Source organism: Ovis aries, chromosome 24 (assembly GCF_016772045.2).
Source record: "Ovis aries strain OAR_USU_Benz2616 breed Rambouillet chromosome 24, ARS-UI_Ramb_v3.0, whole genome shotgun sequence".
Taxonomy (NCBI): domain Eukaryota; kingdom Metazoa; phylum Chordata; class Mammalia; order Artiodactyla; family Bovidae; genus Ovis; species Ovis aries.
In genome coordinates, this window is record NC_056077.1 from 27,673,007 (window position 1) to 27,700,996 (window position 27,990).

At 49.8% G+C, this 27,990-nt stretch overlaps 2 protein-coding genes and 1 long non-coding RNA gene across 9 annotated transcripts; 1 reads left to right on the top strand and 2 right to left on the bottom strand.

Moving 5' to 3' along the window:
- Positions 1-1,163: 1,163 nt before the first annotated feature.
- Positions 1,164-19,861, top strand: STX4 (syntaxin 4). Of its 6 annotated transcripts, none has more exons than XR_009598373.1 (12): positions 1,662-1,976; positions 2,164-2,265; positions 2,379-2,478; positions 2,614-2,688; positions 3,416-3,486; positions 5,124-5,232; positions 5,304-5,380; positions 5,947-6,084; positions 6,964-7,074; positions 7,180-7,275; positions 10,320-10,608; positions 18,080-19,861. XR_009598373.1 is itself a non-coding variant. In XM_012104399.3 (11 exons), exons 1-10 carry the CDS (start codon positions 1,947-1,949, stop codon positions 7,255-7,257), a joined length of 891 nt encoding a protein of 296 aa, XP_011959789.1. In that variant the 5' UTR covers positions 1,662-1,946; the 3' UTR covers positions 7,258-7,275; positions 10,320-11,641. The 6 variants fall into 6 exon arrangements, 4 of the variants coding, with proteins under 4 accessions (XP_060261831.1, XP_011959789.1, XP_011959788.1 ...); XR_006057913.2 differs by having other exon boundaries at positions 18,192-19,861; XM_012104399.3 differs by lacking the exon at positions 18,080-19,861 and having other exon boundaries at positions 10,320-11,641.
- On the bottom strand, positions 3,191-9,639 carry LOC132658566 (uncharacterized). The gene is made up of 2 exons (XR_009598374.1): positions 9,143-9,639; positions 3,191-8,394 (listed from the first exon to the last, which is right to left on the bottom strand). It is a non-coding gene; the product is annotated as an uncharacterized LOC132658566 (long non-coding RNA).
- On the bottom strand, positions 19,849-27,990 carry ZNF668 (zinc finger protein 668). Of its 2 annotated transcripts, none has more exons than XM_004020918.6 (3): positions 27,920-27,990; positions 21,970-22,638; positions 19,849-21,534 (listed from the first exon to the last, which is right to left on the bottom strand). In XM_004020918.6, exons 2-3 carry the CDS (start codon positions 22,614-22,616, stop codon positions 20,328-20,330), a joined length of 1,854 nt encoding a protein of 617 aa, XP_004020967.4. In that variant the 5' UTR covers positions 22,617-22,638; positions 27,920-27,990; the 3' UTR covers positions 19,849-20,327. The 2 variants fall into 2 exon arrangements, with proteins under 2 accessions (XP_004020967.4, XP_042096102.1); XM_042240168.2 differs by having other exon boundaries at positions 27,016-27,990.

Below are 27,990 nucleotides of genomic sequence, written 5' to 3' on the forward strand. Positions count from 1 at the left end.
CAATAGATAACACAAATTAGCAAAATACATGGTATGTTAGATCCAAGTGAAGACATGAGAGATGGGCAGGAGTTGGCAAGGATCTGGTGCACGGTGGGGCTCAGGAGATGAAAAGAGGAAGAAAGACCCTGGAGGAGTAGCAGCATGGAATCCCTGGCAGAGACACCCGGGCTATTGACATCCTGGGATCCAGGAGAACTAATATTCCTCTCAGCTATTCTGAGACTCACTGAGTGACTTTGGGGCATCCTTCTATAGAAGGTGGGTTCCAAAAGGGCAAGCCATTCTTGTCTGCCCTGTTATATCTCTGGCCCTAAAACAGTGTCTGGCCCATACAATAAATATCCACTGAATGAATAAATGCCTACAGGGTTAGGGTTAGGGAAGTGTCACCAAAAGCCTGAAGCATAAAAGAGAAGACCAGGGAATCATAAGCTTCATCTTCAGTTATATAAGAGGCTAAGACTCTATCAACAAATATTTACTGAGGGCCTAACATGTGCTGGGGTTCCTAGTTGGTTCAGTGGTAAAGAATCTGTCTGCCAGTGAAGAAGACACAAGAGATGCTGGTTCGATCCTTGGGTTGGGAAGATCCCCTGGAGGAGGAAATGGCAACCCGCTCTGGTATTCTTGCCTGGAAAATTGTATGGGCAGAGGAGCCTGGTGGGCTACAATTTGTGTGTGTTAGTCACTTAGTCGTGTCCGACTCTTTTGTGACCCCATGGACTGTAACCCTCCAGGCTCCTCTGTCCACAATCATGCCCTCACTTTAGTAACTCACAGGCCACGATAATATGTAATATTTTTGTGGGTTCCAGAGGGTAGACCCCCAGTGCAAGGTGGGGGTCTGGGGAGGGGGTTGTCTAAGTGACATGCTGCTCAATGTAACAGACTTTTTTCTAAGCCCGAGCTGCCCTGAAATGCCCTGCTCAAAGGTGGTGAGTGCAGCGGGACTGCAGTGTTCAAGCCGGGCGCCAGCCAGCCGCCCACCTGTCAGAAACTGTGCCAGGAGTATGCGGGAGAAGAGAGTTCCGCCTCGGGTGAGGTCACTTCCCACCCCCAGATGCTCTGCCTACAAAATCTCGCAAGTCTCTGACGCTGTATTTTATTCTTTTCTGAATTTCAAGGTCTCATGATGTTGACAGCTCCAAATTCTAAGTCCTCAGTCTGCCCACACTCGCGGACCCAAAAGAAAGGAAGCCGGATTCAGCCTGGGTCCTACCACCCACTGTCTCTGGGGGTAGTCAGCGCCCCCTCCCCGCCTCGCGGGGGTTCTGAAGAGAGGTAACTCGCGCGCGGGGTGCCGAGGACGTCGTGGGGAGATGGGTGTTCCAGAGATGGAGTTGACAGGGCAGAGACATGTGACAGTCGAAGCGTCACGTTCCGTGGTCTGAGAGGTTGGGACCAGGCCGGTCACATGACGCGCGCGGGGGGGTTTGCACTATGGGGTGATGCGAATTGAGAGGGCCTCACAGATCACGTACCAATGACGCATTCCCACCCCTTTTGGCAACTAGATTTCCGCTGGAAGATGCGATAGTTCCGGCAAAGGGGGCGGGTTCTCACGTCCTGGCAATTTCGCTTCCGTTCGGGGCGCTGAAGCTTCCGACCTCGGCCTTTCCCTGGGGTGGGGAAGGGACGCGATCCGGTGCGCATGCTCCAGTCTTTCCAGAGGGGGCGGGGCTGAGGCTACAGGAGAGGGCGGGGGGAAAGAAAAGGGAATTCCAACCTGTGGAATCTTGGGGGTCCCCGAGGTCGGCTCCTTCCCTTTGAAACTGTGAATGGTGCCAGGGACAGAGCCTCTAGCGACTCTTGGGGGAGGGTTTGGGGCCTGCAGGGTGAGGGCGGAGGGGAGTGTCAGAGTGTGAGTTGGGTACGGGAGTTCCAAACTTAGAATCTTGAGGCCCGCCGGGCTCCGGCGCCGGCGAGAGGGATCTCGGGCCGCCATGCGGGACAGGACCCACGAGCTGAGGCAGGTGAGAATTTGGCGCAGCAGGGTTGGGGACGGGTGGACGGGATGGGGTCTACTGGAATGCAGGACTCCTGGTCCTCGGGGCCGGGAGGGATGACTGTGGGCTAGGAAGGAAAGTCCCGGAAGCCCGTGAGTTCTACTGGGGGAGAGCAGTAGCAAGGAAGTGATGCCAGTGACCCCGGCCCTGGCAGGGGGATGACAGCTCGGACGATGAAGACAAGGAGCGAGTCGCGCTGGTGGTACACCCGGGTACTGCACGGCTGGGGAGCCCGGACGATGAGTTCTTCCAGAAGGTAAGAGGCTGGAGTCTCGGCCTGGATTCACGAGGGGCCTGGAGGGCCCGAGGAGCAGAGCAGCCTGGAGCAGCGCCCACATCTCCCTCAGCCCTCTCGGTCATCGTCCCCAGGTTCGGACAATTCGGCAGACTATCGTCAAGCTAGAGAATAAAGTCCGAGAGTTGGAGAAGCAGCAGGTCACCATCCTGGCCACGCCCCTTCCCGAGGAGAGTGAGTGAAACCCCGGGTGCAGAACGCATGCTCAGCTGGAGGCTTGTGGGGGTTGTAGTTCCACACAGGTGGTGGCCAGGGAGATTTGTTGAGGTAGAGGTTGCTATTTGGGCATCATGGCTTTCTCTTGTTTAGGCATGAAGCAGGACCTGCAGAACCTGCGTGACGAGATCAAACAGCTAGGGAGGGACATCCGCGCGCAGCTGAAGGGTGAGCTCCTAGGACTTTAGCCAGATACTTTCCTCTGATCCTGCCCAACTCCTGGTATTTCTGGGCAGTGTGTGGTCCAGAGAGGCCAGTGATATATATCCAGGTCACACAGCAGGCCAACGTCTAGAATCTCCATCTCCTGGCTTTCGGTCCAAAGTTCTTTCCACAGCATATGCCTGCCTCTCAAGTTCCCTTATTTATAATGAAACCATGTCCATTTGATCTTTGTCCAAGGCAGAGGTTAGCGTTGCTACCTCCACCTTCAGGTCGTTATCTGCATATAACTGTATAGTCTGCCGTCCACATCCCAGGTTCTGCAAGGGTGGATTCATGCAGTCATGGATTGTGTAGTACTGTAGTATGCATTTATTTTCTAAAAATTCAGGTATAAGTGGACCCACAGTTGTGCAAGGATCATCTGTACTCCTACAATTCTTGCTGCCCAGTGTGTATTCTTTGGGTGGGAAGATGTGGGTTTTGTTAGGAAGCTTCTCCAAACATGTGGGAATTCTCTGATGTATTTATTGCAAAGAAAAATATACTTTTGCCTGTCAGAGGCTCAAGAGTAGTCATTTATGATGAATTTTATTTCAAAAAAAAAGCTCTGTGGAGATATTGTATCTCTCTCTATTGTATGGCTGCATGGCTGGGTCCCAGTCCCCAAATGAATTTCAGAAGCCAGAGGTCAAACCCCCTCCTCTACCAATACTTCTGTGTCTTTCCACAGCCATAGAGCCCCAGAAGGAGGAAGCTGATGAGAATTATAACTCCGTCAACACAAGAATGAGAAAAACCCAGGTGGGTTCATTATTCCCAGAAGTAGGACATTTCAGCAAGTGTTCAATAGATCATTAGATGGCAGATGTAAGAAGGCAGGGCTCTTAGAGATCATTAAATCCAACCTGATGATTTTCCAAATGAGGAAACTGAGGCTCAGAGATAAAAAAGGATTTACCCCAAGGTCAAGAACCCGGGTTTCCTGACTTCCAATCTGTTATAACACCTTGCCTTCTTCTCCTCCATTCAGTGAGAAGTTGCTGAGACCCCAGACATGATCTGGGCTTGGTTGTAGGAGATATACTTTCTAGAAGCCAAGATGGGGAGTTAAGCTTGCATAGATGACAAAGACATTACTCAGGTAGGACTTGGTAGTTAATGGCTCTGCCCAGGGAAAAAAAGGGTGCAGTCAAGTGACTGGGTGGTTTCCTACCCATGTGATGAGGACATCCTCTGCCCCAAGGACAGAATTCAAGTCAGGAAGAGGAACTTCCCTGGTGTGTGTGTATGGGGAAGGTCACTGAATCATCATCTTAATAAGGAGATTTGAAATGGTCTGAGCAGTGTCCTCTGGGTGCCCAGAGAGGCATGGTTTGGAGTTCTTGGAGGTCAGAGTTGGAGTAGGTGGGCCCAGAAATCAGCAAAGACCCCAGATTGAAGATTAAACAATTTGGGGATTTTTTTTTTAATGGAAGAGAAGGAAAGAGTAGTTTTATTACTTTGCCAAACAAAGGGGGGAACACAGTAGGCTAGTGCCTCAAGAACTGCCCCCCCACAATTTGGGCATCTTGAAAGGGTGCAACTGAACCCAGGACAGCAGATGTGTCCTGGAGAAAGGAACTCCAAGGAATGAGCAGATTTTAGGCATCAGGAAAATGGACAAGCAGGGAAGGCATTTACAGGGGGTGGGGGGCTTGTGGTAGTCATTGTGTGAGAGGCTGAGTGCCCAGGTGGGCCTGCAAAATCTGGGAAATGCAAAATCCTGGCACACCTTTAGTCTAAGCAGGGAGGCTGGTGTTCAGCAAGCATTCCACTAATATTCTTTGAGGGCCTACTGTATGCCAGACCCTTTTCTAGCTATTTAGGAAACAGCTGTCAACAAATGATCTCTATCCTCATGGAGATTTCATTCCAGTGGGGAGAGTCACCATAATAAATTAGTCAATTATTGTAGAAATAGAAGTATTAAGGGAAAAGAGAAGAGGGATTGAGAACAGCGGGAGAAGGCAGGTTCCAACAAGGTGGAGAAAACTTCTGAAGGTGACATTGGAACAAAGACTTCCAGGCTTCTGTGGGGCTTGCGCATTCTGGGCTGAAGAAATGGCAACTGCAGAGGCCTGACGTGGGGCTGTGTTCTGACCAGGGAGGAGTCAGGAGCCCACTGTGATTGGAGGGAAGGAGTGAGGGAGACAGCGTGGGGACGTGGGGACGTAAAATGAGAGAGGGAATGTGGGAAGGGGCGGGTCCTGTAGGGCCCTGTAGTCCCTGGGAAGGGCTTTGGCTTTTACTTTGAGAGACCAGGGGAGCCTTTCAAGGAGGTCAAGGCCATAGGCACCTCTGAGCTCATGCTCTTTGCTCATTGTACCCAAGGGGCTGCTGAGGCCCAGACCAGGCAGGGATCCTCCCAGGGGTCCCCAGCTTCTCTTCTCCCTCCTTAGCACGGGGTCCTGTCCCAGCAATTCGTGGAGCTCATCAACAAGTGCAACTTAATGCAGTCTGAATACCGGGAGAAGAACGTGGAGCGGATTCGGAGGCAGCTGAAGATCAGTGAGTTGTGGTGCCCGGCACACAGGGTCAGCTGACCCAACCGGCTCTGAGCCTGGCCTTTTCCTTCACAGCAAATGCTGGAATGGTGTCTGATGAGGAGCTGGAGCAGATGCTGGACAGCGGGCAGAGCGAGGTGTTTGTGTCCAATGTGAGTGGCCGCCACCAGGCTCCCTCTGCTGGGCCCCCCATCCTCTCTGAGTCCTTTAAAAAAAAAAAATTTTATTTATTCATTTTCAGCTGTGCTGGGTCTTCGTTGCTGTGCAGGCCTTTCTCTAGTTGCAGCGAGCAGGGGCTATTCTCCAGTTGTGGTGCATGGGCTTCTCCTTGCAGTGGCTTCTCTTAGAGCACAGGCCCTACAGCCCATGAGCTCAGTAGTTGTGGTTCTGGGCTCTAGAGCACAGGCTCAGTAGTTGTGGCGTGCAGGATTAGTTGCTCCGCAGCAGGTGGGATCTTCTCCCATCAGGGATCGAACTGGTGTCTCATGGATTAGCAGGCGGGTTCTTTACCACTGAGCCACCAGGGAAGCCCTCCTGGCCCTTTTTCATGGAGGGAATCCTGAGGCCCAGAATGGAACATATTAGCCTGCCTGGCATCCCTCATTAAGGCCTGGGCCCCAGTTCTAGGCCCGAGGGCTGCCCCGAAGCTGAACAGGAACTTCTACACGTGCCGCTGATTTCCTTGTGACCTGTCCCATCGCTCCTGTCCACTCTGCAGATCCTGAAGGACACACAAGTGACTCGACAGGCCCTAAATGAGATCTCGGCCCGACACAGCGAGATCCAGCAGCTGGAACGCAGTATCCGTGAACTTCATGAGATTTTCACTTTTTTGGCCACTGAAGTGGAGATGCAGGTGGGTGCCTGAGGCCGCTGGCTGGGCTTGACCCAGTCCCCAGATGTGAGAGCGTGTCTTGACTGCCAGCCTGCTTCCACACTTAGCCCCTTTCACCAGGGCTTTTGTTACCCTCCAGACTGGCCCTTACTTCCATCCTTAGCCGTGTTCCCAGATTTCATCCTTAGCTACTCAGATGATTACTGCTCTATACCTTGTACCCCATCCCTTGAACTGGAGCCCACACCACGTTTGGCCCCAACCCTGGCTCCTCCAGCAACAGAATCCATTCTTACGCACCTAAGAGCTCTTTAGTTGCCCCCTAGAGGGGCCTGCCTCCTAAAATGTAGACAAGGATGGGGTGGGAGGTGGTATTCTTCCCCCAGCCCTTATCTCATGATAAGGGGAGCTTCCAGCCCCATCTGGGGGGAGCTGACCCCAGTGCCCTTTTGCAGCTGGGAGTCCTGAGGGAGAGATTTCACTCTGTAGGAGTCCAGGATCTGAAGCCTGGTGGTACCATGAGGAGGCAGCGACAGGGAGGGCTTTCCGGCAGCTGGGAGACAGGCCTAAAGAACAAGGGACTTCAGACAGATTTGCGAGGGGACAAAAGTTCACCCTCTGTGAGCCAGTCAAGGTGCTCCGCTCCCAGCCAGCACTGCGAGTAGAAATTGTATGGGGCGAGGGCGCAGGACAGAAGGGAGCATACGGTAGGAGGGAGCCTGGAAGCCATCCCCAGGCGTGTGGACTTCTGGCAGATGCGGTCCTGTCCACCTCTTCCTTAGTGCACCGTTCTCTGCCAGGAGTGTCCTTCAGTCCTCTGGTTGGGGTGGGCAGAGGAGCTGCTGGGCCTTCCGCCTCCAGTCATTCCTTCCTGCCTGAACCGCCTCCTCTTCCGAGCAGGGGGAGATGATCAACCGAATTGAGAAGAACATTCTGAGCTCAGCCGACTATGTGGAACGTGGGCAGGAACATGTCAAGGTGGCGCTGGAGAACCAGAAGAAGGCGCGCAAGGTGAGCCTCCGCCCTTCCCCCCGCCACCCCTCCCCCTGGGTGGCCCTCCCTCCACTCCTGAGTTTCCCTGACACCCACCCCCCCACCCCTCTTCCTCTCCCACAGAAGAAAGTCTTTATTGCCATCTGTCTGTCCATCACTGTCCTCATTCTGGTGGTCATCATTGTCTTCTCGTTGATTTGACAGCACCGCATATTCTTGGTGAGATACCATGGGCCTGCCCCCTGGCCTGCCCCATACCCGACCCCAGCCTTTTCTCCTCCTCTCAGACCCTCTTCTGCCACCTTCCCTTGCAGACACTAAGAGCACCAGGGACCCAGGGTCTGCCTTCTCTCCCAGCAGCTGGGGATGGGCTGGACAGAGCCTCCAGCCAGACCCCTTCCTCACAGTGGCCTTGTGCAGAGAGGCAGACAGTTCTTCTGGGGTCGGCAGCCACTCATCCATGGGGTCCTCACCCCTGGGTCACAGTGCCTGGGGGAAGGCCTGCAGTGTCCTGTTTGGCAGAGACGTGGTTTTGTAAGAAATTAAAAAAAAAAAAAAAAAGCTTGGAGATTCCCCTGTGCATGTGTGTCCTTGAAAAATCTGGTCCAGGGCCTTCAGGTGTCCAGCCTCTCCACCTCCCAGCCACCCTGGAGGACAGACCCAGCCCAGGCAGACAGACTCAAATCAGACTGTCTCAGGTGACCACGCCAGGCTGGCAGCTCCCTTTTACTCTTCCACGAGAATGGGTGGGGCCTGGAAGAGATGACACTGACATGTGACTCAGTACTGTCCCTGGGGAAAGAGCATTGTGAGGACCTAAGCCCAAAACAGTGAGGCTGAGCCAGGCCAGGCTGGGACACAGAGATGTGTGTGTGGCATCTGTGGGCATTCCTGAGGCCAAGAAGAAGAGGCACTGTGAAAAAGGAACTGAGTCTGTTCCTTTGGATACAGTGGACAAGGAAGGGCCTGTCTCAGAGGTGGCCATACTTGAGTCCAATGGGAAGCGAGGAGTCCAGTGGCTGGTTATGGGAAGAATCAGTGAAGAGATTGCCAGGCAGAGGGTTCAACAGGCCAGGCCTTGTGCTCAGAAAAAACCATTGCCTTTTCTTTCCTTTGTATTCATTTATTTAACTTACTTATTTTTGACTGTGCTGGGTCTTTGTTGCTGCTCTCAGGCTTTCTCTAGTTGCGGTGAGCAGGGGCTACTCTCTAGTTATGGTGCACCGGCTTCTCCTATCTGGGACTTCTCTTGTTGTGGAGCACAGGCTTCAGGGTGCTGGGGCTTAGTTGCCCCGAAGCATGTGGGATCTTCTCAGACAGGGATCGAACCCCTGTTTCCTGCATTGGCAGGCAGATTCTTAATCACTGGATCAAGGGAATGCTTTACAGTGTTCTGCTGCTGCTGCTGCTAAGTCACTTCAGTCGTGTCCGACTCTGTGCGACCCCATAGACAGCAGCCCACCAGGCTCCCCCGTCCCTGGGATTCTCCAGGCAAGAACACTGGAGTGGGTTGCCATTTCCTTCTCCAATGCAGGAAAGTGAAAAGTGAAAGTGAAGTCGCTCAGTCGTGTCCGACTCTTAGCAACCCCATGGACTGCAGCCCACCAGGCTCCTCGGTCCATGGGATTTTCCAGGCACAATGTTCTACTGCACAGCAAAGTGAATCAGCTGTATGTATACATTTATCCCCTCTGTTTTGGATTTCCTTCCCATTTAAGGTCACTACAGGGCAAAGAATAGAGTTTCCTGAGCTATGCAGTAGGTTCTCTTAGTTATTTTATACATAGTAACGGTAGTGTAACAATAGTGACAGGGAAGCCTGGCATGCTGCAGTCCATGGGGTGCAAAGAGTTAGACACGACTGAACAACTGAACAAAACCCCAAAACAATAGTGTATATATGTCAATGCCAATCTCCCAGTCATCTGCCCACCGCTCCCTCTCCCGACTTGGTGTGGCATTGCCTTTTATATAAGAGTTCAGGTTAGAGAGGGAGGCACTCTGAATCAGCCCACACCTTGTTTCTCAGGGGTCTTGTGGCTGAAGCGGGTAGAGGAGGCTGAGGAGCCGAGTTTCTGTGGCTCACCTGAGTCCCAGACTCCAGCTCGAAATTTCTAGAGTTCCAAGCCCCATGCCTGGTTTCTGGAGCTGGATGTAGCGCCCGTCCCCAGACACTTGGTTTCAGGGCTCCTGCCTCCGAAACCTGGTAGGAATGGGGAAGGGCCTGACCCCTGACCAAGGTCTGGGGGCGGGGTTCCAACCGCCTTGTCCCATCCCACCTTTGATCCCACTGGTTGCCGCTGCTGCTCCTGGCTGCCCAACTGTACCGCTTGCTTCGGCCGCCAAGTACGAGGTACACACGTGGAAGCCGGGGCGACGCGAGCAAAGGAAGGGACGGTGGAAGAGCCAGTGGAAGAGCCAGTGGAAGTTGGTGCAGACTCGGCCCCGCTCCTGAACCCGGGCTGGGGAAGGGACCGGGGGGGCGGGATTGGGCCGCAGTGGCGTGCGATCGGACCTGCCCCGCCTCTACCCGAGGCTGGGCGCCCGCCTGCAACGACTCCCTGTGGCCCGGAAGCGGCGGTTGGGCGGGGCCTGCGCCAGGTCCGAGGTGTACACTTGGCACCGAGCGTACGGGGCGTGGCTGAGGGCGTGGCCGGGCTGACACTTAGAAAACGGACCGCTCGGATTGGCCGGCGGACCTAAAAGTTCCAGGTCCTGAAGGCGTGAGCATCCGGAATTAAACTGCAATTAGATGTGGGTGGGGCCTCAAAGCGAGACCGCAGTCGCACCGAAAAGCGATTGGATCACAGAACGCAAGGGGCGTGATCAAAACGCCTAATAAGGCGGAAGGGGGCTGGCCTGGGAGAGACCCATGAGGGTAGGGGCTCAGAACCTCACGCGAGAAGGCGTGGCCGGGTGCCGCCCCCTAGCAGCCGGAACTTGTGGCTGCTAGAGAGTCCGGGAGTGAGTCTGGGAGTGTACCCATGCTTTAGTCCTGCTTGAGGTCCTGTGTCCTGTGTACAGAAGAAACTATATGCCTGCAGGAAGAAGCCCCTCGTTTTTAGCAGCGTGCAAACACTCTAGATTGTCCACCCAGTGGGGAAACTGCGAGACTGGCTGGATGCTGCCTCAGCAGAAGACTGATTTGGACTCTGGGCTTCCATGATTCTCCACTCTCCATCTCTTCCCCTACGGCCTGCTTCTTCAGCGGAATCCTGTTCTGTTGGTCGCCTTTACCCACTCTCTCACTTTTCTGCCTTCAGAATCAACTGAAGTTGACAACCCGTGGCGCCTACCGGGATCTGACAGAGACTGTCAAACCGACGCGGAGATTGCCACGTTTACGCAGCTGGGTGTCCACGTAGAGCATGTGCCTTCTGCTTGGCAGTGCTGGACAGCGCCACCCCCGAAAGGCTGCTTACTTGTCTCAGGACGCCATCCAGAACTTCTCAGAAGAGTTGGCTAGACGGCCAAGCAAGGGCTCGGATGGCGGGTTCAGTAATTTGAACTTTTCCGGTGGGCTGTGGGGACCCATGGAAGGTTTCTGAACAGGTGAGTGGCAGGTTTGGAGCAGACCTAGTAGGCAAGTGGACCCAGGAAGCGGAGGTTTTACAAGTTCCCTTGTGTATACCCCTTCTGTGAGAGAAATCAACCTGAGTGAGGGGCCATGGGAAGGTTTTTTCACTGAAATCCTGGCTTGGGTGCTGCTGTCAGCCCAGCTTTCAAGGAACATGGTCTGCGTGAGTTGTGGCTTTTCCAAATCCATCTTGTATCACAACCTTTCAGCTGTAGCCTTCTCCACTTATTCCTCACCCACTGAATATTTCATGGTTCAGATTCTTAAGAAAAGGGACCTGATTGATTTAGGTCAAGTTAACATTGACCTACTTGGGAATTGTCTGACCTTGACCTTGAGTCAAGATTTTACCCTTGACCAAGGTGTATGCCTGGAGAATCCCAGGGACAGAGGAACCTGGTGGGCTACAGTTCATAGGGTCGCAAAGAGTTGAACATGACTGAAGTGACTTAGCGAATACACAGGACGTATGAGAGATGTTACAAGGTACAAAACACGTCAGCACAGTGTGTATGAAGGAAGAATGGTTGAGCTCAGTGATTGACGTTTCTGGTACAGCCCTGTAGTAGATTATATTGTTGTTCCAAATATATGCTGTTCTTCCTATTGGGCCCCTCACGTGAGGAGGATTATACATTCATGCCCACTTACAATAGGCTTGGCTATATAACATGCTTTCGAATCTGAGTAGATATTAAGACACCACTTCCAAGTAGAAGCTTTAAGCACCAATGAGTAGTCTGGCGGTTTCCCATCTCTTTTTCCTCTGCCACGAACCTATCAATTGCCAGATGAAGACTTCTTCAGCCTGGAACCCAGAATTAACAGGACATGAAGCTGATCTGTAGCCCACCTGTAAAATGAGGTATAATGTAAATGAGAAACTTCTCCTGCTGGGAGCGCTGATATTTGGAGGTTGGTTTTTACCACATTATCATAAGTCTAGTCAGCTGTTACAGAGGTAGTAGCCAGAAGTGAGGTGTTGCTACAATAAAAAGAAAAACCTGAGTTGTGTGTCATTAACTTTGGATCTGGACAGTGGCTGGTGAGGAAACTAACATTTGTTTAAACTGTAAGCTGGAAATAGAACTAAGAGTACAAATAATGTCCAACTGAGTTTAGAGATTTAGGCAAAAAAAATGGGGAAAGAATATTAGTAGCATGCCCTGGTTGCTGTTGGGTGCATCTGACAAGTTACTATAAGAAAGATGATTCAGAAAATAATTGGCCACTTTTTAAGCAGAAATGGAAGAGAGTATAGAAACTCCAGGCAAATGATAAAAAGAATGCATTTTTGGCTGTGCTGTGCAGCATACAGGATCTTAGTTCCCCTACCAGGGATTGAACCTGTGCTCCCTGCAGTGTGAGTGAAGAGTCCCAGGGAATTCCCTGATCCAAATTTTTAACCAGTGAAAGATGCAACTGACAAGACCCTTAAGCCACGAAGTTTCATTAAAACTCATCTTTGTGGGACTTCCTGGATGGTCCAGTGGTTAAGTCTGCAATTCCAAGGCAGGGGGCATGAGTTCAGTCCCTCATCAAGGAACTGAAATTCTACATACCTGAAAGCAACTAAGCCTGCAAGCCACAACTACTGTGCCCACGTGCTCTGGAGCTAATCCCCAGCAAAGAAAGGTTCCGCATGATGCAAGAAAGGTCCCTCAGGCCACAACTAAGACCTGGCTCAGCCAAATAAATAAAGTGAACAAATAAATATTAAAAATAAACAAATAGTCAAGACATCCCCAAACCAGGATATGTTATTAAAAAATTAATCAGTGTGTTGTGACAAAAAAATTACAGGGGCTGTTGTAAAAGATAGTCAGGAATGGCTCCTTAGGGAAGGTGACTAATTCAAAGAGCAGAACTGACAGCTCAGAAAGCAGAATAAAACTATGGAGGATTGTTTTTAGGCCTGGAAAGCTAAAGAAATTTGCTCAGCTGGTTTTTGAAATTGCTTTGGATCAATGACTCCTTTTTGCTTTCCATTTCTTTTCTTTTTTAACCAGAATGTCTATTACTATTACCTGATGCATGTCCCAGGCTTCCCTGGTGGCTCAGTGGTAAAGAATTTGCCTGCCAGTGCAGGAGACACAGGTTCAATCCCTGGGTCAGGAAGATCCCCTGGAGAAGGAAATGGCAGCATACTCCAGTACTCTCATCTGGGAAATCTCATGGACAGGAGCCTGGCAGGCTACAGTCCATGGGGTTGAAAAAGAGTGGGTTACAACTTAGAGACTAAACAACAAAAAATGCATGTCCCAGCATTGCATGTTGGAGTACATGACTTGTTTCATTCTTTTTCTTTTTTGGTGGCATGGTGCAACATGTGGGAACTTCATTCCCCAATCAGGGATTGAACCTAAGCCCCCTGCATTGGAAGCACAGAGTCTTAAACACTGGACTGCCGTGGAAGTTCCCATGACTTGTTTTTTTTAGATTCATAGGTCCACAGATGGGAGGAACTGTGAATCCAGAATGGATTATACCCAGAGCCTCATCTGCATCTAATTTAGATAATGAGATTTGGGACTTTTGCTTTGATGAGATTTATGAGGTTGTTTTTTTTTTTTTTTTTTTTACTCTGACTTGATGCTGCCATGGGATGAGACTTTTAGGGACCCTGGGAGGAGGTAAATGCATTTTGCTTGTGGGACAGATGTGCACCTTTGAGGCCTAGAGGGTGAACTGTGGTAAGGAGAATAATGGCCCCCAAAGATTCCATGCCCTAATCTCTGTGAATGTTATGTGCCAAAAAGGACTTGGCAGATGTAATTAAGTTCACCAATCTGTTGAGACAGGGAGATTGTCCTAAATTATTCATATGGGCTAAACGTAATCATATGAGCTCTTAAAAGCTGAGAAGCTTCTCCAGCTAGCTACAGAAGAGGAAGACAGAAGTCAGAGAAATTTGAAGCAGGAGGACTCAATGCACCATTGCTGACCTTGAAGAGTGAGGAGCTCCTAGCCAGGGAATATAGACAGCCTATAGAAACTGAGAACAAACCTCTGGCTGACAGCCAACAAAGAAACAGGGACCTCAGTACCACAGCCAAATGGAACTGAATTCTATTACCCCAGGTGAGTCTGCAAGTGGATTCTATGCCAGAGCCTCTAGATAAAAGCTCACATTGGGCAAGACCTTGACTTCAGCCTTGTGAGACACTAAGTAGAAGCCCAGTCAGAGCCTGGACTTCGGAACCTACAGAACCATTGATAAGAAATATATGTTGTTTTTAAGATGTTAAGTTTGTGGTCATTTATTATGCAGCAGTAGAAACAGCAAGATTTGAGCTGAGGTGTGAAAGAACAGAAAACATCATGGGCAAATCTAGGGTGATGGGTTCCATCCCCAGGAAAGAGCAAGTGCAAAGGTTCCAAGACGGAGAAGAAACAAATCAACAGAATGTCAGCATGGCTGGAGCCTGCTGAGTATAAAGAACAGGTAAGAGATTAGTCAGAACTGGGATAGGACTTGAATGGAAGGCAGGCTCCAGGGAGAGGGATTTTTGTTGAAGTGGGCTGTCTGTCTGTGCTAAGTTGCTTCAGTTGTGTCCGATTCTTTGAGACCCTATAAACTGTAGCCTGCCAGGCTCTTCTGTCCATGGGATTCTCCAGGCAAGAATACTGCAGTGGGTTGCCATGTTCTCCTCCAGGGATCAAACCCGAGACTCTTACAGTCTCCTGTGTTAGCAGGTAGGTTCTTTACCACTAGCACCATTTGGGAAGCCTGAGAGTGGGTTATGCATAAGTAACTGAGAACAAGTCACCAAATTTCCTTGGTTGAATCCAGAATCACTGCCCCACCTACAAAGTCTGCTGCCTTCCCTTACCCCTGCTCTGGCCCTGGTGGTAGAGTTTTCTCCTGTGAGAAATTCTAATTTATCCAGCCACTTGGCTGGGGAGGGGATGATGACTGCAATCCATGATAAGGAGTGATGTCAGCTATTGCCCTAGCAGTGGGGGCTATGATTTTGCATTCCCAAGATGCATTCACTACCTGGAACAGTCCTGGCAGAGTCAGGGAATTAAAGGAAGTTGGGACAGAAGAAAAGTGAGGGCCAGAAGTCAGGCTGTCTGCAATTACGCAGATAACAAAATGGGGACAAAGACATCACAAGAAAAGAAAACTTCAGCTCACTATTTCTTATGAACATAGATGTAAAAGTCCTCAACAAAATACTGGCAAACAAAATCCAGCAATATATAAAAATGACTCTACAAGTGAGATTTATCTCAAGAATGCAAGGTTGGTTTAACATTTGAAAATCAGTTAATGTCATAATAATAAAGACTGTTAATAGAATAAAGGACAAAAATCTTTTGATCATCTCAATAGACACAGAAAATACATTTGACAAAATCCAACAACTTTGATTTTTAAAAAAGCTTAAGAAACTAGGAATAAGAGGGAATTCTCTTAACTTGCTAATTATAAACACAATAAAAATAAATAAAAGGCATCCAGGTTGGAAAAGAAGAACTAAACAACCTCATTTTACAGATGACATGATTTTGTATATAAAAAGTCCTTTGGAATTCATATACACAAAAAGATTAGAGCTAATAAACCAGCTCAGCAAGGTTTCAGAAGATAGGAACAGTGTACAGAAATCTATTGTATTTCTCATCAGTAGCAATGAGATATCCAAAAAAGAAAGAAAATAATTCCATTTACAGTAGCAACAAAAGGAAAGAATACTTCTATATAAATTTAACAAAAGAAATGTAAGACTTATACTCTTGAAAACTATAAAACACTCAAATTGATCTATGGAGGCAGTGCAATCCCTATCAGAATCCCAGCCAGTTTCCTTTTCTTTTTAGCGAAAGTTGACAAGTTGATCCTAAAATTCATATGGAAATGCAAGGGATCTAGAAAAACAAAAATAATTTTGAAAGAACAAGTTGGAAGGCTCACATGTCCTGATTTAAAATTTACTACCAAGCTACAGTAAGCAAAACAGTGTGATACTGGCATAAAGAATGATATGTACCCAGGGAATAAAATTGAGAGTCTAGAAATAGACCCTCATATTTATAGTCAGTTTACTTTCAACAAGGAAGTCAAGACAACTCAATAGAGAAACAATAGGCTTTTCAACAAATGGAACTGGGATAGTTGGATATCCATATGCAGAAGAATGAAGTTGGACCTTTACTTCAAACCATATACAAAAATTAACTCAAAGTGGGTCAAAAATCTGAACAGAAGAGCTTTTAGCTATAAAAACTTTATTTAAAAAAAACTTTTATGCATTTTAAACTTTTAAGTTATAAAGTTTATAACTAAGTTATAAACTTTGTAAATGTTTATAAAACTCTAAGATGAAAACAAAGGCATAAATATTCATGACCTTGGGTTAGAAAATGGGTTATTAGATATGGCTTTCAAAACACATGCGTGAGTGCGTGGTGCTAAGTGGCTTTAGTCATCTCTGACTCTTTATAACCCCATGGACAGTAACCTCTGTCCATGAGATTCTCCAGGCAAGAACAGTGGAGTGGGTTGCCGTGCTCTCCTCTGGGGGATCTTCCCGACCCAGGGATCAAACCCATGTCTCTGAAGTCTCCTGCATTGGCAAGTAGGTTCTTTACCACTAATGCCACATGGGAAGTCCCTCTCAAAACAATAAGCAATAAGAAAAAGAATAGACAATTTGGACATCATCAAAATAAAAAAAATGTGCTTCAAAGAGTACCATCAATAAAGTAGAAAGACAACCCACCCAATGGAAAGGAAGTTTTGCAAATCATAAAGAACTTGTATCTGGAATACATAAGTCTTAACCACTCAACAGAGTCAATCCAGTGAAAACAGTGGGCCAAGGATTTGAACAGACATTCATCCAAAGATGATATACAGATGCCCCATAAGTGCATGAAGAGATCCTCAACATCATTTTCCACCAGGAAAATACACATCAAAACCACGAATTTACACCTACTAAGATGGCTGTAATAAAAAAGACAGATAATAACAACTGTTGATGAAGATGTGGAGAAATTGGAACATTCATACCTTGTTGGTGGGAATGTAAAATGGTGCAGTCACTTTGGAAAACTGCCTGACAGTTGCTCAAATGGTTAAACATAGAGTTACCATATGATCCAGCAATTCTATCCCTAGATATATACACAGAGAATTTAAAAAGATGTCCACACAAAAACTTGTACATGAATGTTCACAGCAGCCTTACTCATAATAAACCAAAATGGAAACCCAAATGTCCTTTGGCTGATGAATGGATAAACAGAGTAGTATATCCATACAATGGAATATTATTTGACAATAAGAAGGAAATAAGAACTGATCAAACTATCAGTACAACATGGATGAGCCTTGAGAATGTTATGCTAAGTAAAAGAACTGGTCACAAAAGACCACATATTGTATGACTACATTTACATGAAATGTCCACAACAGGCAAATCTAGAGAGACTGAAAGCAAATTATCCATTGCCTAGCGCTGAGGGTAAAGGATTGTCAGGGAATGGGGGCTTGGGATCAATAGGAAGTGACAGCTATGGAGTTTCTTTTAGAGGGTATGAAAATATTCCAAAATTAGATCATGATGATTGCATAACTCTGTGAATATACTAAAATCCCCTGAATTATATACTTCAGACAGGTTAATTGTAGGGTATATTAATTTTTTTTTAGTTTTGCCAGTTTATTGCTACCAACCCATCTCCCTCCACCCGCCTCATGTGTGTGCGTGCTCAGTCATGTAACCCCATAGACTGCAGCCCACCAGTCTCCTCTGTCCATGGGCTTTTCCAGGCAAGAATACTGGAGTGGGCTGCCATTTCCTTCTCCATGAATTTTATTTTACTAACACTGTTAATTTTTTTGAAAGTCCCTGAGTCCTCAGGGAGCAGGAACTTGGGTATAGGATGCTGGGGGTGTCAGAGAAGGGGGACCAAGCGATGGGCGGATTGTCTGGGCCCAGAAAGGGAGCAGGAGTTGTGGGTCTCTTCCAAACATTTGGGGAACCCACTCCATCCTTCATTGCAAATAGATAGCCAGGGAGATCTATCGATTAGTGTATATGGTTTCTTTGTGTATATGTGTGTACGTACGCATGCTCACTTGTGCCCAATACTCTTTGTGATCCCACAAACTGGAGCCTACCAGTCTCCTCTGTCCACAGGATTTTCCAGGCACGAATGCTAGGGTGGGTTGCCATTTCCTACTCTGGGGGATCTTCCCCACCCAGGGATGGAAACTGCATCTCTTGAGTCTCCTGTTTGATAGATGATTTTTTACTACTATGCCACCTGGGAAGCCCATATGGTATCTTTACACGAATATATTTTTAAAAGATGCCACCCCAACCCCCAAGATAAATCATCTTGCTCGAGGCCAAAAATCAAGTCAGTAGTAAACAGAAGTTCTACTTTCAATCTCCCAATCTGATGTCTGTTTCTTTCCTGGACCCTTAGACTTTGATCCCAGCCTGGACAGGAAGGAGGCCCAGGGACAGTGCTTATCCTGCTCTGGGTGTGAGTATGGCCAGTGAGTGTCCTTGGTCAAACTGGTGCCCTCTTTCTGCAGCCATTACACCCTGGTCCCTGCTGTTGCCATGTGGCTACCTTGTTCTGCTATGGAGAATGGATGTGAGGTCCCTGACACTAAGGTGATACCTACTACTTCTGCTTCAGGTGCTACCAGCACATGGGCTGGAGGGGGCCTGAACACCAGACACTTCCTAAGGCTGCCAACTTGGTGGCCCCCAAGTCTACAGGTGACAGTGTGGAAAGGAGGATCTGGTTCACTGTGACCTTTGCTTTATTTTGTCTTATAATTATGAAAGGCTCTAGTAGTTGGAATTTATAGTTCAGAATCAGTTCCTGAGTATCCTCCTAGAAATACTCTGCTGCTGCTGCTGCTGCTGCTGCTAAATCGCTTCAGTTGTGTCTGAATAGACGGCAGCCCACCAGGCTCCCCCGTCCCTGGGATTCTCCAGGCAAGAACACTGGAGTGGGTTGCCATTTCCTTCTCCAATGCAGGAAAGTGAAAGTGAAGTCACTCAGTCGTGTCCGACTCTTAGTGACCCCATGGACTGCAGCCCACCAGGCTCCTCCGTGCACTTGAATTTGAGCACTTATGAGTAATTCAGCCGAAATGGGAGGATACTAACCACACTGCTTTCACTTTTTCATTTGACATTTTTTTGGATATTATTCAACGACATAGATAGATAAGCCTAATTTTTATTTATTTTTTTTTAGGCCTAATTTTTAAAAAAACTGTTGCATAATATATTTTACAGTGGCTTTTAGTCCTTTGTAATGGACATAGAGGGTGTTCCCAGTCATCACACATTTTGCTGCACTGAACAATCTTTCGTTTTCAGTTTTGTCACAGAATTGGAAAAAGAAATGTGTGGTGTAAATTCTTTGAGGTGTATTTGCTGAGTTGAAAAGTGTATGCTTTTTTTTTTTTTGGCTGTGTTGCATGGCTTGTGGGATCTTAGTTCTCCAATCAGGGATCAAACCCATGCCCTCTGCATTGGAAGTGAGGGGTCTTAACCACTGGACTGCCAGGGAAGTCCTTTTACTTTAAAAAAAATGTGTTTGCTTGCTTCTTTTTTCCTCTTCAGTTTTACTGAGCTATGACATACAGCACTGTGTTTAAGGTGTACAGTATAATGATCACATACATCACAAAGCATTTAACTTTTGATAAACATCAAATCATCTTTCCAAGAGGCTGTACCAATTTATACTATAGGGCCTCATTTTTGTTTTTCCATTTTTGGTCTTTGAAAAATTACTTTAGTGTTAAATACATCACTTCCACTGTTTTTGAAAATATGTATTGCACAGGAATTTAGGATTTTCAAGTTATGTTAAAAATATCCTTTTGAATGGCAATGAACTTAAAGATCAAACTGAGAATCAACAGCTTTTAATAGTATCTTTCCATTCAGGTACATGGTATGTCCTCATTCAGTTAGGTCTTATATCCTTCAGGATAGAGATACCATTTTCTCTATGTAGGATTTGTATGTTTTTTGTGTGTGAGCTTTATTCCTATGTAGTTTATGGGTTTTGTTGTTATTGAGAATGGGACTCCAAGTATATTTTCTAGTCTGTTATTGTAATTTACAGGAAATATAACTTTGGCCTCAGTTTATTATCTGTAAAAGACAGAAGTAGAACTCTCAGTAAAAGGTTAAATAAGTATGCGCCAAAGAAAGCTAAACAGATTTGTTCATTGCAGGACTTATCAGTGACTTTAATATACTTTGATCACGAAGAATTCCCAAGAAGGTACAGGAATTCCTGGTACTCACTTGACCATGGAACCCTTCATCACAAGATATTCTGAAAACATATTTAGAGAAAACAATGCACCCAAAGACCCTTCTAGTTTCTAACTTGTCAGTCCAGGGATCTCCACTAAACCTTATCAGGTGCCCAAACTGCTCTGTTACTTACCCCCAACCAGAACACAGAAAACAACCCAGTGTCGAGTGAATGCTTTAATGAGTGGTGCTTGGAGGGAGCCAGGTCTCCCGCCAACTGCTACCAGCCACCACTGTCCCCAGCTTTGTCAGGAAGATGAGCTAGCTGCCTGGGCACAGAGATGGATCTGAAGTCTAAGAGTGATCTGGGGCAAAGGGGGGTTCGGGAAGCACCTCATAGGGGCAAGGTTCCCAGGAGTGTGGCAGAGGGGACCTGGACCTCAGGCTGGTCCCTCTTCAGGCATTCCTAGTAAAGCCACGAGGGGCTCGAGGGGCGTGGGGGTTCCAATGGGCACAGGGTGGGTGCGTTCGTGCTTGCGCAGGTCGCTGGCACTCAAGAAGGCCTTGGGGCAGTGGGGGCAGGTGTATGGGCGCACAGAGCTGTGGGTGCGGCTGTGCTTGCGTAGCCCAGCCCGGTCTGAGAAGCTCTTGCCGCACTGGGTGCAGGGAAAGGGCCGGAGCTCTGGGTGTGAGCGCTCATGCCGTCTCAGCAATGTCAGCGTGGAGAACGTCTCCTTGCACTCCCGACACACAAACTGGGGTGGTTTCTCATCCACCTCCTCACCCCCCACCTCACCTGCCGCCCCCATGGGACCAGGAGCCTCCCCAACCCCTTGGCACTTCACGTGCTCCACCGTCATGCCTACCACTTGCCACTGGGTAGCCATCACACCACCCGATTCCGGGGGCAGCCCCAGCAGCCCAGCTGGAGGGTCTCCGAGCGCCGCCCCTGATGCTGGGGCGGCTGAGCCCTCGCCAGCCATGCTGACTGGTAGTGCCAGCTCTACCACCAGCTCCTGTTGCGGGGGAGCCCCTGTGGCCTCGCTGCTTCGATGAGTCCGCTCGTGCTTCCTCAGGCTGGATGAGACCACGAAGGATTTTCCGCAAGCATTGCAGTGGAAGGGGCGCTCACCCGAGTGCACCCGGCTGTGCTTAGTAAGGCTGGCTCGCTCCGCGAAGGCTCGCCCGCACTCCTCACAGCGGAATGGCCGCTGGCCCGAGTGCACCAGCGCGTGCCGCTTGAGGTCCCAGGACGCCACGAATGTCTTGTCACACTGCAGGCACTTGAACGGTCGGTCGCCCGTGTGCACCCGCCGATGCATGGCCAGGTCGGCCGGCTGCCGAAAGTCCTTGCCGCACTTCTCACAGCGGTAGGGCTTCACGCCCTCGTGTGCCCGCTGATGGCGCCGGAAGCTTGAGGGGTCGGAGAACATGCGGCCACAGCGCGGGCACAGGAAGGGCTTCTCGCCTGAGTGCGTGCGCTCGTGGCTCTGGTAGGAACTGAGCTGCGTAAACCCCTTGCCACAGGCTGGACAGCGGTAGGGCTTCTGCGCCGCGTGGATGCGCTGGTGGCAAGTCAGCGAGGAAGAGCGGGAGAAGCTCTTCCCGCACTCTGAGCAGAGGAAGGGGCGCTCGCCCGTGTGGGACCTGTGGAAGTGCGGAGACCCAGTGTGAAGGTGGCAGCCCATTGCCTGACCCCCGCTCCTGTCTGCACTGTAAGTTAGGGCCCCCTAACCTCTCTGGGGCCTTGGTCTACGGGCCACGGCGCTGTACCCGAGTAAAAAGCCTTCAGGACAGGTGTAGGTTCCAGATCCGTCACTGGAGGCCACAGACCCGGCCCCCATTCGCACCTCTTGCACGGACCAAAGACCCTAGGAGCAGCCCAACTTCAAGCCCTGCCCCCTTCGCTGCACGCTAGGAACCCAAGCCAATCAGATCCCAGATTTACCCTCCAGCTCCCATAGACCCGCCTCACTCGCCTTCCCATTGGCTCCTTCGGCTCTCTGGGACTCAACGCCTTTAACCTATTGGTGCACTCTTCCCAACCCCTTCAGCCGCCCCCACCCAGTCCACCTCCCTCACCGTTCATGGTTGCGAAGGTCCTTGAGCTCTGCATAGGCTTTGCCACAGCGCTCGCAGCTGTAGGGTCGCAGGCCTGCGTGCGTGCGCCGGTGTTTGCGGAACACCGAGGGGTCGGCGAAGCTCTTGCCACAGTCGGCGCAGGTGTAGGGCCTCTCGCCCGTGTGACCGCGCTGGTGGATCTTTAGCTTGGAGAGCGCGCCGTAGGCCTTGGGGCAGTGCGCACAGCGGAAGGGCAGCTCGCCAGCGTGTGAGGCCAGGTGCACGCGCAGGCACACGGGTTGCATGAAGCGGCGGCCGCACTCGGGGCAAGGGAAGGGCTTCTCGCCCGTGTGGCTGCGCCCGTGGCTGCGCAGCTCTGGTGCTGTTTTATAGGCTTTGGGGCACAGCGGGCAAGCATAGGGCCGAGGCTTGGCCGCTGCACCTGACACCTTGTCCCCGCTAGCATCTTCTGCTTTGGGGTCTGTCTCTGGTTTCAGCTTCACCTCGGCCATCTCCTCAGTGCAGTCTGCAGGCCCATGCGTGGCAGCATGGCGTGCTGCCCGGGGTGCATTTGGAAACGTCTTGGTACAGGACAGACACTTATAGCGGCGGCCTGAGCGCTTGTAGCCCGGGGCTGGGGACCGGTCCTCCGGAGACTCTACCTCCATGGCCTCGATGGGCGGATCTTCTCTGCAAGAGAAGCAAAGTTAGGAGCCACACCCCTTTCCGAATTCTCCAAGGGCTCTCTCCTCACCAAAGCCCTCGAAGGCCTCAGAAGGAACTCTTATCTGCATGTCCCACCCGGGTGCATGTCCTTTCTGTCTGTGCTCCTGTTGCCCCTCTGGTCCGTTCACTGATGAAAGGGGCTGGACTAGGTGACCTCAGAGGAGCTGAGGGGGGAAGCTGGGATCATCCAAATGTTCACTGGCACTTTTCTCCCCAGCTTCTGGGCTTCTCCAAGCCCTGTGGCATTCAGAGAAGGCCCAGGCTTGGTCCATCTCACCATCTTTACGTTCTTGACCTCAGCATCCAAGACCTGTGCCAGGCTGCAGGGACGGAGGCTACCCAGATGTGAGTCTGGCCTGAAAGTCCCTAAGTTCTCAGGAAAGACAGACAAGGGTCCAGAGGAGGGCAGAGCCAGCGGGCTAAATGTGGTGATTGGCATCATCTGTCTGGAAGGGTAGGTCCCCAGCATGTTTATTTTGTCTTTCCCTTATGGTTGGTTAGCTCTCAGAGGCAACAACTGTTCACACAGAATTCTGGCCTTGCACAGCTGTAAGATACTCCACCCCGGATAGGAATCCTGGTCCACCCTCTGTTCTGGAATGGCCCTTTGGTTCTTGCTCCCATAACTCTGGTAATGGGGAGCTCAGTCACTCTCCAAGCGGCTTGAGTCATTGCTAGCAGAACTTAGAAGCCTCTGTCTCCTACTCAATGTATCTGCTCTGGCCTGGCCTCCTGGGACACCCGGCTGTAGCCACCCCTTCTTTTTCCATTCAGAGTCCAGACACCCTCCACCCAGCTGCTCCTGGGGATCATGGATGGGAGGAAATAGGATTAATGGCTACATTAGTCTTAACACCAGCTCATCCTCCCTGGGGGATGAAGGGAAGAGGATTATAGCAGATCCACTTAAGGAGTGCTTGCAGCAGCTGCTGGGGGCAGCCAGGGCAGGGGGTGGGGTGGGGAGGACAATGCTATGGAGAGGGGAGGGGAGCAAGGTGTGCCCAGAAGGTGGACCTCGAGGTGGGAGGTCAGGATTCTCCTTTCTGGGCTTGTTTCCTCATCCTATACCTCAGGGATTGGTGGCTTTAATTTATGACCCAGGGAGGACGCAGGAGTCCCTGACGGGGAGTGGCAAGGGGTGCATCTTTAGAATCAGCATCCTTCTGCCTAGCGGCCCTGCCTCAGTTCCTGTCCCCTACATACACAGTCTAGCATGCACAGGCAGCCAGAGTCTTCTCCCTAAGGTGCCATGTAATGCTCAGGCCCTACTCAGGAACTTCCCATGGCTTCCACCACACCACATAAGTTCTCAGGCCTTTCCTGGCTGTTACGGATCTCACCAATCCTTCCTTTCAGAGCCTTACTTCCCAAAGGAAGCTCATCCTGCATCTCCCGTTGGTTTTTGGCCCCATCCTACATAGCTCTGTTCCACCCCCAGCTTGGTTTTTGTACTTTTCCCACTAAATTCTAGGACTGGAAGTTGAATTAAGGGTTTGAGGCCCCACCTTCCCCAGGGCTGAATTCCGCCTACAGTTTTCAGGGGATCTGCTTATCCCTGGATGAGGCTCTCACAACCTCCCTCCCAGATCAACTCTGGACAGTCTGAACAGTCTCCTTAATAAAAATAAGAGCTCACATGTACAGAGCGCCTGCTAAATAACAGACAATATCCTAAACTCTTTACATGTATTAACTCATTTGAACTTCACATGAACACCAGGGGATAAGTTCTATCATTACCCTTCTTTCTCAGATAAGGGATTGAGGCCCAGAGAAACAATGTAGCTTTGTGGTTAAGTGCAGTCTCTGAAGTCAAACTGCCTTGCTTTGAATCTTCGCTTGCTTGCTTCCTAGCTGTACATTGACCCTGAGCAATGTACTTCCTGCTCCAGGACCTCAATTTTTCTCACCTGAAAAAAGGGAGGTAATAACAGGACTTACTTCACAGGGCTGGGCAGGGCTCAATGAGATAATAATTACTACCCTCAATTACTGAATTTTATCAGAGCCAGACACTTTGCTGCATGTGCTACCTTATTCTCTCATAGCTTTCTGAGATCAGGATTGTTTATTCTCATTTTACAGACAAATAAACTAAGGTTCTAGACTTCCCTGTGGTCCAGTGGTTAAGAATCCACCTGCCAATGCAGGAGACATGGGTTTGATCCCCAACCTGGGAGGATCCCACATGCTCAGATCAACTAAGCCTGTGCGCCACAGCTATTGAGCTTGTGCCCCGCAACAAGAGAAGCCACCTCAATGAGAAGCCCGAGCACCGCAACTAGAGAGTAGCCCCCAGTTGCCGCAACTGGAGAAAGCCAGTGCACAGCAACAAAGACCCAGCACAGCCTAAAATAATAAATAAATAAATTTATTAAAAACAAAACTGAGGTTCCAAGAAGGTTAGTGATTAACTCATGATCACATAGCTAATAACTCATGCAGGGCATGACAGAAGATGAGATGGTGGGCTGGCATCACCAACTCAATGGACACAAGTTTGAGTAAACTCCAGGAGTCGGTGATGGACAGGGAGGCCTGGCGGGCTGTAGTCCATGGGGTCACAAAGAGTCGGACACGACTGAGCGGCTGTACTGAACTGAACTGGGCTGGGCTCTTTCTCTACAGTTCTTCATTTACTTAAGGGTTATTAACCAAACCATGAGACCTTCCAGGGCTCCCAAGACAAAGACCATGGCCAGAAAGGCCCTGAACTACCTAACTCCTGCCTATCCCATCTCCCACTCCCCTCTCCTTGGCTCACTTGGCTCCACCTACACAGGTTCCCCCTTTTCCACCCTCAAAGACCTAAATTCCTTCCAATCTCAGGGACTTCACACTAACTGTGTCCACTGCTAAAAACACTATTCCCCAAGGATCTGTGTGTAGCTATCTCTTTGATTCCATTTGGGTCTCAGCTCCCTGTCACCTCCTTAAAGAGGGTTTTCCTGACACTTAAAAAAAATTTTTTTAAGTTTACTTGGCTGCACCAGGTGTTATACGTGGCATGCAGGACCTTTAGTTGTGGCATTCGCACTCTTAGCTGCAGCATGTGGAATCTAGTTCCCCAACCAGGGATCGAACCCGGATCCCCTGCAATGGGAGGAGTCTTAGCCACTAAACCATCAGGGAAGTCCCTGACCACCTTTCTTAGTTCTATATGCATCCCTGCTAATCACTCTTTGTTCCCCTCCTCTTTAATCTCCTTCGTGCTGTTCATCTGGATAACATTTCTTGCAAATTTACCAAGGGCCAGGTATCATTCTAAGCATTTTATGTGTACTACTCAAGCTAAGCTTCAGGACTGCCTAGGAGTTTGTTATGAATGAACATGTGCAGGCATGGAAGAAAGGGTCATGTGAGAACTTAGACGGTGGTCACATATATAATCCTAGAAAGGAGGTCTCACCAGCATCTGAATCAGCCAGCACCTTGATCTTGGACACCTAAACCTCCAGAACCATGAGAAATAAACTTCCACTGTGCCCCCAGTCTGCTATCATTTGTTTGTTTGTTTTGGTTACAGTCAGACTTGGTAGAGCCTGTTATATAACAGACTTATTATATACTGAACAGACTACGTTAGGTAGTGTTTTCCCCATTTTCCTCCATTTTCCAGACAAGGATACTGAGGCACAGAAAGGGAAGTAATGAGTCATGGTCACAGCCCATACTCAAAGCCAGGTGGTCTGCCTCCCAAACTTCTGCTCTGTCTCCTGATTATTGCTTTGCTAGCACTTACACATCTTATGGTTCAGTTGTTAATTCTCTGTCTCCAGAGCAAGCATTTAGGCTGGCACAGAGCTAGGTACCTTTATTTTGTACCCTCTACAAGTAGAACCATGCTTGGTGCCCCAAAACAAACTGAACAGATCAACCTCTGAGACAGTATCTGAACCCAGGTCTCTAGCTTCCACCTCTCCCATAACAGGAATTTGTACTGAATTTCTCTGCCTTTCCAAGTTCACAAGGTCCAAATATCCCAGTGGATTCACTGCTTTGGTGTGGGAGCCTTATCTTTGTTTACTACTGGATTTAGGAGGGAGATGACTTCCTGTTGCCTGAACAGACTCTTATCGCCAGGGATCCAGAGATTTAATTCCGAGTTTAAGCTAAACCCTGCGGGCAGGGACAGTGAAGAGCCACTTTTTTTAATGTTCTCAGACCTCAGTCTCCCAACGTCTAAACAAGTAGTTACCAAAAGGCCTCACAGGCCATGAGGGATCCGGTGAGATGGCAGATGGGGAACTGTGAACCACGCAGAGATGAGAGCTAATCGTCTCCTAGGCATCCAATCTGGTCAGTCCACAATGTAATCCCAACCCATTTTTCCGGCCTCACCTCTAGCGGCAGTGTGCCCCTCCCGACAGCGACCTCAGCTCCAGCTACAATTCTCAAACTTCCCCACCTAAATCCATCTTCATATGCAGTTCCCTCTGCTTTCTCCAGTGGTAAAACTCTTTCTGATTCTTCAAATAAATTGCTTCCCCAACGTCCTCAGGAAGACTTAACCGGCAGTAGAGGTAAGAGCGCCATGGCGCTCTGGGCCTCAGTTTCCTCATCAGTAAAATGGGGTCTCTAAGGCGTGTGGGAGTTTTAAGGGCGTTAGAGCCAAGAGCTACGGAAACCCTGTGCTGCTTGCTCCCTGCAACTGTCTACGTGTCGGCGCCTCTGCCAGACAGACAACCCCACATGGCAGGGCCCTGGGCTCGCTCTTCTCAGGAAATGCCCTGGGAAAACGTGGCCTCGGAGAACACAGCAAAAAGGTGAACGAAGAATGACAGAATGAACAAATGAATGGACCGAAGGCCAGACCCTGGACAAAGGCCTGCAAGATGGCGTTCTCTAGGACCGCGGGAGGGGCGGCCAGGCCCTCGACCGGGGCGGGGGGGCCGCCGGCACCAGGGACCGTGCTAGGCGGGCAGCGCGCCTGGGACAAAAGCCCGCAACATGGCGGGCTCTAGGACCCTCGGGTCCGCACGGCACTACGCGGGCAGCCGTGCCGCCTAAGCCCAGGCGTCAGCCGCTGCCGCCCCGCCGGGACAGCCGGCGGGTTCTAGGACCCACTGGGCCTGGAGCCCGCCCGCGCCCGCCCGGGGCCGCACTCCTCCCGCCCCGCCCGCACCGCTCGCGCCAGGCCAACCCCATCCGCCCTAGGCACCCAAAGGGAAACTGAGGCCTGCGGGATTGCGTCTGCACTGGGGCTGCCCAGGGATCTCTGCATCTTCCCGCCGGCGTTTCCTACCTGAAGAGAGTTGGGCTGGCTCCGTGGCGTCAGCTGCAGCTCCTCTCACCGACAGAGCCCGGGACTTTGCC